Source organism: Alligator sinensis, unplaced genomic scaffold (assembly GCF_000455745.1).
Source record: "Alligator sinensis unplaced genomic scaffold, ASM45574v1 scaffold573_1, whole genome shotgun sequence".
Taxonomy (NCBI): domain Eukaryota; kingdom Metazoa; phylum Chordata; order Crocodylia; family Alligatoridae; genus Alligator; species Alligator sinensis.
The window spans coordinates 4,216,798-4,227,465 of NW_005841877.1; the positions used below are offsets into that span (position 1 = coordinate 4,216,798).

At 47.4% G+C, this 10,668-nt stretch overlaps 1 protein-coding gene across 1 annotated transcript in view; it reads right to left on the bottom strand.

The window, feature by feature from the left end:
• CDC20B (cell division cycle 20B) overlaps window positions 1-10,668 on the bottom strand; it is a 78,933-nt gene that overhangs the window by 30,338 nt on the left and 37,927 nt on the right. Inside the window, exons 5-6 of the mRNA XM_025196143.1 lie at window positions 7,119-7,344; window positions 6,046-6,176 (exon numbers count right to left, since the gene is read on the bottom strand). Of these exons, the coding sequence (XP_025051928.1) occupies window positions 6,046-6,176; window positions 7,119-7,344 (357 nt within the window). The remainder of the gene's footprint in view (window positions 1-6,045; window positions 6,177-7,118; window positions 7,345-10,668) is intronic.

Genomic DNA, 10,668 nt, shown 5'->3' on the forward strand with positions numbered 1-10,668 from the left:
GTGGGAAGGTGGGGGTATGTAACAGGGACCCCTAGCCCTGTTACCAGAAGGCAAGTTGGCCCCTTTAAGACCAGAACTTTCTGGGCACAGTGTGCTGGTAAGGTAGAGGTTAAAAGCTGAGCCTGGCCAGCTAGTCAGGTGACCAGAAGGGGGCAGGCCAGGTCTATAAAAACCCTGGGCTGGGCAACAGTGGGGGCCAGCAGCCAAAGGGGAAGGAGTGAATATAAGAGCTCTATGGAGAGGCTTGGTAAGTGGTCCAGCTGCTGCAGGAGGGGAATGACTGAGGGTTCTTGGAAAAGCGGCAGCAGCCCCAGGAGAAAGACCATAGCAGATGGTGGGGAGCAGAAGCACAAACCCTGGAGAAAATGTAAGCTGGCATGCTGCCTTCTTTAATTATATTTTTTCTGGGGATTATAGCTCATGGACATACTGTTTATAATTTTTGAGGGATTAACACCTGTGGTTTAGGTGAGGCTATTGGGGAAGGAGGCCTCATTGGGGGGGCCCCACTACACTGTGAGGACCCCAGTACCAATGTGGGTGCAGCATTGGGGGTGCACAGGCCCTGGCACCAATGTGGGTGCAGCCATAAAAGGCCCAAGTGGCTGGGTGCACCTGGGGGTGTAACTGTATAGTATGGCAGCGGGGGTTGGACTGGGACAACGGAGGATCAGGGCTGCTGCCTAGCTTTGAACTTGTAGCCCACTGGCTGCAGGGCCAGTGGACAGGCCTCTGGGCCAGAGAGGCTGGGCTCCAGACTAGGGGCAAAAAGGAGGGCCACGAGCCCCAAGACCAAGGAGCTAGAGCCTTGGAGTCAAGCCCTATCTGGTAGGTTTAGACGGGGAAGCTAGAGAAAGACGGGGGTCAAGGCCTGTGGTGGCAGAGAACCCCAACATATGAAATACAATAGGCAGGTCTCCCATTTACAAGAACATCCATATAATATTTCTGTCGAGACATGGCAGGCGAGAATAAAGCGGGACACGAGAAACTTTAAGGGGACTTCAAGGGCACCCCTCATAGGTTGCAAATAACAGACAAAAGATGGCACTGGGGAGGGTGACCTGTTACAGGGTCCTATGAGGGAGCACCAAGAGTGCACAGTCCCTGCTGTGGCAATGCCTCCCACCCCACAGGTGCCTCCCTGCTGGCCCTACAGCCACCATCTGCCCCAGCCCTGTAATCCTCTTAGGCATACAGGGGGTCTGGGGTCACCCAACTATCCAGCTCCTACATGCATAAGTCTGTTATCTTCACTCCCAAGTCTGGGAATTGGTATGCCAGGTTTAAAGCCCCCTACCCTATGCCTCCCTTCCAAGTTTCTGTGTTGAGTTCAGCCTCTGCAACATTCCTCCTGAACCAAACCCCCTTTCCGTTTCCCCCTCCAGGTTATTTCATGCCTTTCACACACCTCCCCTACCCCTGAATGCCCCTACCCTGCTGCCCTCCCTCCTCAAACGTTTGCTGGTTTTCATCAAAGGGAAGAAGGACCAAGTTGAGACATGGGCAACATTCAAAAGGTTTTCTTTATTAAAAACAAGAGAAATTTTGGCAACTGCAACACTGTAAACTGAGGCACTTCTCTTCTTTGTACCGTATTTCCCTGCCCCTCCCCCCCCCCCCCCCCCCCCCCCATCCTAGTGTGCGCGCCTCAGGGGATGGGGCAGAGTGGGGGGGGCAAGAATGGTGTTCAGGCAATCAAGGTTGTGGGTACTGCTGCCCAGGATGCAGAGCCAGAGGATTCTGGGGCAGGAGATCCATCACCTGGTGCCAGGAAACAGGCACTGGGAGACTCAAAGCCCTCCAGCCCTACTCATTCAGGAAGCACTCCCAGTCCCCAAAGGCCAGGAGGACCCAGGCTCTCTACTGCTGCGTGCGCCAGTGCCCCCAACATCAGTGGGGGGCTCTCTGCAACCTCCCTGCACTGCCCATGCTCAATGGGCCATGCCTTGTCAGTGCAGTGTACCACCTCTAACCAAGGCTTCTCAGAAGACCTTCGCACTGGCCTCGCATATGTTGTGGAGGACACGGGTAGCAATGAGGCATGGCAGGCTTTCCTCCTCCACTTTGAGGCAAGTACTGAGAGCCCACAGGATGACGGAGAAGTAGCCCTTGCCATTGATGAATGCCCAGGCATGTTGGAGTAAGTGGAGGATGAGGATGTGGGGGCCATCCACAGCTCCCCACATAGTTGGAGAAGCCCATATGGCAGAACCCAGCGACCAACTCTGGAGGTTGACAAAGCAGATGAAGCGGTATGCCAGGATGTTCTGGATGACCACACATGCCTCCCAAATGGCTTCTCTGGCCATGGACATGCCCATACCAAATGGTTGATGATATAGCAGAGACTGCTGGGGGTCACCAGCTTCATGACAATGATGCCCACCTGCTTCTCCAGAGGGGTGGCCACGTGCCAACATCCTGGTTCACAATGTGGGAGCTACCTGGGCAACGATGTCCATGAAGGTAGCCTGGTACATGCAGAAGGACTGGACTCACTGCTTGTCATCACAGATGTTCAGGACAATCCACTCCCACCAGTTGCTCCTGCTGGCATGGGCTCTGGACTAGTGCTTCATGGTCTGGAGGTGGTGCCACAGCACCCTGGCATCCATAGTGTCCTGGGTGGCCTCATCTCCATCAGCGACTTGGAAATCAGTGGCCCAGTCCAGGATAGTTGACAGGTACAGGGTGCAGTAGCTAACCCTATGTGGTAAGGCCAACTGCTGGTTCAGGGGCAGGAAGCCATGTCCCATGGCAAACAGCTGCCAGATCATGTCCTGATGGCCATGTATGATATCCTGCAATGTTCTTCAAAAGTTACACAGGGAAACGAGCAGAACATGTTACACATCCTGGGTCTGTGTGCTTGGATATGGGTGGTGGGGCACCATGGCAGGGTGAGGGCAGGTCAGGACATGGAGGCACATGCAAATCATGAGGGAGGAAACTCACTCTGGGGCTCTTCTCAAAGCCTCAGGTCAGGGAGCTGGGGAGGGTCTGCAGTAATGTGGTGGAAGGTTGAGGGGCATGCTTACCCACACCAGGTAGCCAATCAGGGGAGGCTCAGGCACTTGGCTGTACTCGGCAGTCTCCAGGAGCCCAAGGAGCCTACAAGGAACGTTGGGAGGCATGCAGGAGCACCCCTCACCTGCAAACCCTAGCCAGTGCAGGCTGCCTGCACGTTCCCCCACCAGGAGGGTGAACATGTATACTGTTCTTCCTCAGCTAAACTAGGCCACTTACAGAAAACCACATAATTTAGATCTATTCCTCCCTTGTGGTGGCTTTTTTTTATTTTTTTTTTTTATCTACATGGCCTAACAAAGCTAGATATGAGGCATGTCTACATGTTCATTAATGCACAGTGGTTACTGAACATTTAATTTAGTACTTGTATAATCAAGTACCAAATAAATGTGCAGTAACCAGAGTTAATGGGCAGCAGTACCAGCAAACACCTTTTAAGTGACACTGCTGTACAGTAGCCTAATAATACTATGTAGTAGCATATTGGCACTGTTTGTACTGTGATGCGCTACTGTGCTGTTAGCATCTCATGTAGACATGAGCATCAATCTCCAGACTCCCAATCGGGTACCTAACCCATGATCCCTTCTCCAATAAAGTGCCTACTGACCACCCAAATATTCAGATTTTTATTTAAACTTAATAAAAACATCTCTCAGGGATAAAATCTTGAATGAGATTTCTGATACCACTTGCTTTGGGTTTTAGATGAAACTAAGAAGCAAAGCAAATGAAAAGGGAGGAAAAAAAACATTCAGAAGATTCACTGGGGAAGCTATGGCAGGCCCACTGGGGGACTGTCAGAAGGAAAAAAATGCTGGTTCAGTCTGCGTTTTCATTTGCAAACAGGTGAAAGTATAGTTGATGCTTTCAGCAACCCATCAAGATTAATAACATTAGATAATCAATGTTTGTGATATCTGATCTCTCCAAAAGGACCAAATGTTGTTTCTTCACAATCCCTTTGTAATAATCAGCAGAAATGTCTCACAAAAATATCATTCAAAAAATAATGCCCCAGACGTTCTTCTAAACCAGACCCTCCTTGAGAGACATTTTATTCATGATTCATACAGACAACTTGGCAAAAACCTAATTAGATTACTTGAATATGAATGTCTCTAAAACAAGTGCAGACATTTACATGGAAGATGTACTCTACAGAAAAGTATTTTTGGACCACTAATGGACCACACATTCACTGGAATATGAAGGAGATCTTATTCCTGATCTGCCCCATTCCTTTATGCTACCAGGCAGAATGAATACTTTCTCATAAATACTCTTATCTCTTTTAAATAGGCAGTCATATTATTATATCTGTATCTTCCCACACAATTTCAAGAAACACTGGCCAATATTTTACAATCTTTCTGCAAAATTTATATAAAAGACCCCACACAAGAGGCTGGATTTTCCAAAGGATGTGACATTGAATTAGGAATCAGAACCCCTATATTCAAGCTTGGCTTCTGCTACTGACTTACAGTGGCCATATCTACATATACCCTTTACTGAGGATTAGACTAATTAGCTCCAGAGTAAAGCATCACTGTCTACACATGTGAAGGTATTGGGTCATAGTAAACTAATTAACACCTCCATAAGATAGTACTGTCCCTGACAGTGCTATCTTAAGGTGGAGTAATTAACTGTAAACAAATGCACATGTAGACACTGAACACAAGTGTAAACTGCGCCCAGTCAGCCCAGCCATCAGGGGGCCACACTTCTGCCTGCCACCTAGCCACATGGCTCTGTACTTTCAGCACCCTTGTAACCTAGCCAGCCCCTCCAGTGCCTGATGCTACCACCTGAAGCCTGGGGCAGAGCAAGGCAGGAGTGGCCCTGGTGTAAATTGCTCCACTCCAATTCAAATTGCTGCTGTCCCAGGAGCATGTGTAGACACTGAGCCCAGGAGTAGTTTACTCCACATCAAACTGCTCCAGAGTTTATTGTTTCAAATTAATTGCACATGTGGGCACGCCCAGTGTAACATTAAGCAAGTGGCTTGCCTTTCTGTGCATCAGTGGCCTTTGAGATCTAAGGAGAAAAAGTGCTATCCAAGTATCACTGCCACTTTATATAAGGTATCCACAACCATACAGAGAATAGGAATTTTAAAAAATCAAGTATATGGATCAAATAAATTTACAAAACTTGCATAACTTTTGTATTTGAACTATAAAATCTACCTCCAAAATCAACAGACTGCTATGATTCATGGAAAACACTGCTGATCTTGAAAGAGAACTTCCTAGAATAGCAGCCTTGATTAGATAAAGGACTGACCATCTTCAGTGACTATATCCTTCTAGAAAACACAGGAATGGCCTTCCCCCAATATTTGATGCATAGAAAAGCCAAGTACTAGAAAACAGCAACCACCCAGCTGTTTGAATAATGAGCTTGGCATGATGACTATATACAATGATTAAAAACAAATGTATTGTCTGTTGCATGACATGAATCGATACAAGCAAGAACACTAAAAATTTCCATTGTTTCTCAAATGCACTCTACTCCTATGTGGGCTGTTCTTGATTAAATCATTCATAACAGTCCAGAGAAACTACGTAACCAACACCCATCCCTCAACCTTTATCTGCGCACAGTGGTCAACAATACAAAATGAGTGGGGAAATGGTGTCACAAACATCTTTTTATAACAATAATGAAGACATTTACACAATCTCCTCAGGGGGTAGGGCATGCGCGTTGCGGGTTTCATCAGTTAGTTTTCAATTTTAGTTTGCAAGACGATAGATTGGAAGAAATTGACAGGAGATGTGATAAATGAATCTAAATTAGCCACAAGCAACAGGGCAATTTGAAATAACATTTATGTTGAGGGTGCTCTGGAGTTAGTTGTTATAATCATTCTTTAACATGTTAAAAAGGTAGAATATATTTGGGAGAGCCTAGGAGGAGAAGGGAGCAAAACAAACCAAGGGGATAAATATCTGGAAAGTAAATATCCTGTCAGCACATTTGGAATATTGCACTACTTGCCTGTTCATTTGTACTTTCAGCTGGTCTTTTATTTCTTCCTTGTGAGTCTTCCCTGTAAGCCTTGTGATATCTGGCATTCATATTTATAACAGGTTCCGTGGCAGAGGTTTTGATAAGCATAGGAGAGGTTACTGCAAAACAGGTTTTAATGGATACATTTCCTTCAGAGGTAGGTAATATATTTGTTTAAGAGGAGGCAAAGAAAAAATGCCCCTAATTCACTGCTCATTCAGTGAGTCAGCAGTGAGCTTCGGTGATACACATAGCTTCAAGTTCCCAGTAAAAAATTACCACAGGACCAGCCAATTCACTGGCTGCTTCCCATAACTCCTAGCTACCAATACAAAACAGGACAAATAAAAGCCCGCATCTTCTCCTGAGGCCTGTACCTCTGTACATTAGACAAGATCCAGGCATGCAAGTCTGTGCCACATCATGAAACCAGCAGATACTCGTACCTGCAATTAGCAGTGGGGAAGTGAGGCCTCTATCATCTCCCCCAGCCAGCAGCCCCAGAGTGTTGCAAATATTCTCAGCTTTAAGAAGGCACAATTCCAAGCCAGTGCTTTAGAGCACTCGGCCCCCGACCCCCACACACACCAGGCCTGGCTAGGCTTCCAGCGAGAACCATACAGCTAGACAGAAAGATATAGCTCTTCATCTCCTTTCACCAACCCTTATATCATCTCTCTGCATTTCCATACCATAGGCAAGCTCCATCTATTCCAGAGTGGGTGTCCTTTGTGGTCATATACTATGGGCCCAATTTTCTCTCACAACCATTGTACAGCAGTGTAATTCTTCTGATAGGTTTTAGGCACTAAGCCTTTATGTGCCCCATAAATTACCATACTACCTGTGCCACTCCATGTAAATAGGAAAAATAATAGCATCTGTTCACTGGGAATTGGTTTTCCAACAACGTACATTTCACCAATATAAATTACGCCAAACCATTGCTTTTGGTCACCATCGGCTTTGGCTGGACTAATAAGGAAAGTCTCTGGAGCTCTTTGTTAAACCCAAGAGTGATCTAATCCCCCAAGAAACTATTCCTCTATATTTTGACTGACCTGGAATTTTTGTGATTTCTTCAGGTGTCCTTGTTAGCTCAGACCCATCTGATGGTGTGAGATTAATAGGCCAACATTCTGTGAAAGTTTGCTCCGCTTCACTTTTCACATGTGCCTGCTGCCACCTTGTGCTAATAGGGCTACTAGCCACAGGAACGCTGGATGTCAATTTCTTCACAATGGAACTTTTAAACCTTGAATAGGTGGTCTTTCCAAAATCAGGGGTCTATTAAGGGAAGAGCCAAGAATTTAGCTGCAGTAATAATAGAAGAGAAAGTAAACTTCTGTCTAACCACAGATTGGCAAATACTCTCAAGAGTTGAAACAAGTTCCTATGACAATATTGCTAATATTATTTTATATCCCTTTAGAAAAGCCTTTTCACCATTCAGTTGATAGTGAACAAATTATGCCTCCCAGTGTATCACTCCTGTAACTGCACGTATCTACAGGAGTTGTATGAAAAAGAAACCTCCCCCTGTGACCTGAAAATCTGCATAGTACCTCAGCTGCTCTGTGAAAAAAATTGCATCCTCCAAAGTATCTGAGTGAAGTAAAGTGAGTAAATCTATGTGGTCATAAATCTATGCATCCTGCCCAGTCTCTTGACCCCTCTCAGTACAACTGTCCCAGAGCACATGGCACATGGAGGCAAATTAGTACCACTGAAGACAAGGTTCCCCAGAGCCCATAAGAAAGGAAAGTAAAGCCCAGTAGAATGCACAGTGACTTGAGCTATACCAGTGGAGGGCAACCTTTATGGCAGGCATGCCATAAGGGAAGTTTGCACCCACCGTGAGTGGCACCTTGATCCTCTTACCATGCCCAATTTGTTGCTCTGCTTTCTGCTCCCTGCCCTGTGCTCCCTGCTTGGTCTGTTGCTCTGCTTTCTGCCCCATATGTTGCTGTGTTCCCTGCTCTCTCAGTCACCCATGTCCCACACATAGAGGCTGCTCATGCCATTTGTATAGTGGCTATACGAGTGGTCTCCAAATCAAAAGAGAAATCCCAAGTATTTTCAATAATGCTTAGACTCCAGATGCAGCTACTAGTAACAAAGCTGAAATAATGGGCAATTTCAGCTACTTGCATACAAATTGTTTATATCTCTCTTCAAAAGGATTTTAGAGATGCATTTTTCTTGACACCTGACTTGACTGGTTTGTGAATGAATTAGTTCTAGAGAAGGAGCTATTCTCATCATGGTGTTAAGTAAAACATATAACTGATTCAAGTTATACCTGAGCCTTTAATAGTAAAGACATATGAACCAGTTACCACAAGGTAACCTACTCTGTGTATCTACATTGCATTGGCTACTCTGTATCAATTGCCTGAGTGCTTGTTACCCTACGGTAAAAGCAAGGTGGTTTACCTGTGAAGGCTGAAGAAGATACCCAACATTTACTGCAGGGTAAGAGTCATAGAGAAGTAGGGCTGGAAGAGATCTCCAGAGATCATCTAGTCCAAACCCCTGCCTGAGGCAAGATCATCTGTATTCAAACCATCCCAAACCATAATCCAAATTCTACATAAACCTACCATCAATACAGGCCTAACACCCTAACGTGGCACAGGTAAAGCAGGGGAACCATGTGACAGCCAGTGTCCTGCTTCTATGAAATGTTGTCAATATATGCTCAAGAGATCCCAAGGAGAGAGCCATGCTCCCTACTTCCTTCCCTGTCCCACCCTCCACACAGAGGAAGGCAAAACCCCCCGCAGTCCATACCAATCTGACCATGGGGTAAAATTCCCTCCTGACCCCAGATATGGTGATTGGTCTGACCCTGAGCGGAGAGGCAAGACCCTCTAGCCAAACACCTCCAGCTTTAGTCCCAGCAGGAGCATTGGCAAACCCCAATCAGAGTCCCTAGCTTTGGCCGTAGCCAACACCCAGTGCCTCAGAAGAAGGCTTAAAAACATACTGGCACATGTAGCAGTAAGGAGGGGTCAGTGGCAACCAGCAAAGCCCAGAAGCATAGGAAATACCCATAGTAAAACATATGCATAGCGACACCTAGATCATCCCCAACAGTGGCTATCCAACATCTGCTTGAACATCTCCAGTGATGGAGAGTCCACAACTTCCCTCGGGAGACTGTTCCACTTATAATAAATCCCTCCTCCTTATATCAATGCTGCTTTTCACCTTTCACTTTCATCCAAATGCATTCTGCTCTTCTGTCTTCTTTCTCCTGAACTAGGGAACAGGTGTATGTGTTTTTGACGTACAAGGCAACATCACCATCTTTTCTCCCAGCACCATCCTTCCAAAAGAGTGTAACCCTTGATGTTGACATTCCAATCGTAAGAACTGTCCCACCAGGTCTTGGTGATGCCAATCAGGTCATTGTTCTTTTCACAGGATGCAGCTTCCAGCTCATCTTGTTTATTCCTCATGCATCAGACTTATTTTACGTTTTGACCTCCTCACTTCCCTTCTGCACCACTTGTTGCAGCCCTGTAGGTCTCAGACCCTTTCCCAGAGTTGAATTGCTTCTTCAAATCTTTTCCCATCTGGACTGCGTGCTCTTTGCTGGAGGGTTTTGATCACCATTCCCTATGGACATGGGCGACTGGTGCCTCCTGAGTCTGGGGGGGCCCCAGCAGGGCACGACTGGGGGTGGGGGGGTCCCCCAGTGACCATCCGGCAACCAGGGGGGCATCCCCCAGTGGCTGGTCGCCGAACACACCAGCAGCACAGCAGTGGCAAAAGTGTCAGCACTTCCACTGCTGGCAGAGCCAATTTCAGGAGGGGCACTAGCACTCTCTGTGCCCCTCTACCAGCCAGACTGCTCACTGTCAGGGAGGGCACCAGCGTTCTCGGGGGGGGAGAGAAGGCATATGCTCCACATACCCCCTCCCCATGTGTCGCCTATGCCTATGGAACCTAGTTTAAAGCCCTACTTACTAGGTAGGCCAGACAACCCTCAAAGATGTTCTTCCCCGCTCTTATCAAATGGATCTCATCTCTTGCTAACAGTCCTCTTCCCAAGAACATCCATCTAGTGTTGAAGAGGCCAAAGCCTTCACATTTAAACCACCATCTATTCCACTGCCTCACTATTCTAACACTGAAGCAGCTTTTCCTGATCATGCCCATGGACACCTCCCCTGCAGACCAGATCCAGCACCCACGGTGCCCACTCTGGGTGGTTCAGGGCATAAGCTGCACACAGCACCCGCTCCAGTTGCTCTAACGTGGGCACTGTGTGTAGCATGAGTTCCAGACTGGATGCCACATGTGGTGCAGTCCTGAACTGACCAGAGTGGCCACTGAATCAGACAGTCCCCAGTGGCTGCAGCTGGGAACTGCAGCTGGACTCAGAGCTGGTAAGTAGGTGGGGGGTGGGACTGGGGGAAGGGGGAGGAGACCATGGGGAGACCCTTGCCAGGCCCCATCCCCTCCCTGCTCCCCCAACCCCTGCCCACTCCCCCAGCCCACCCCACCATGGCTTCCCCAGCTGCCCCAGCTCCTGTCCCTTTAAAAAAAAGCCCCACTCACCAGGTGCAGCTGGGCAGGGGGGGAATCTCCGCAGCCTCCCAT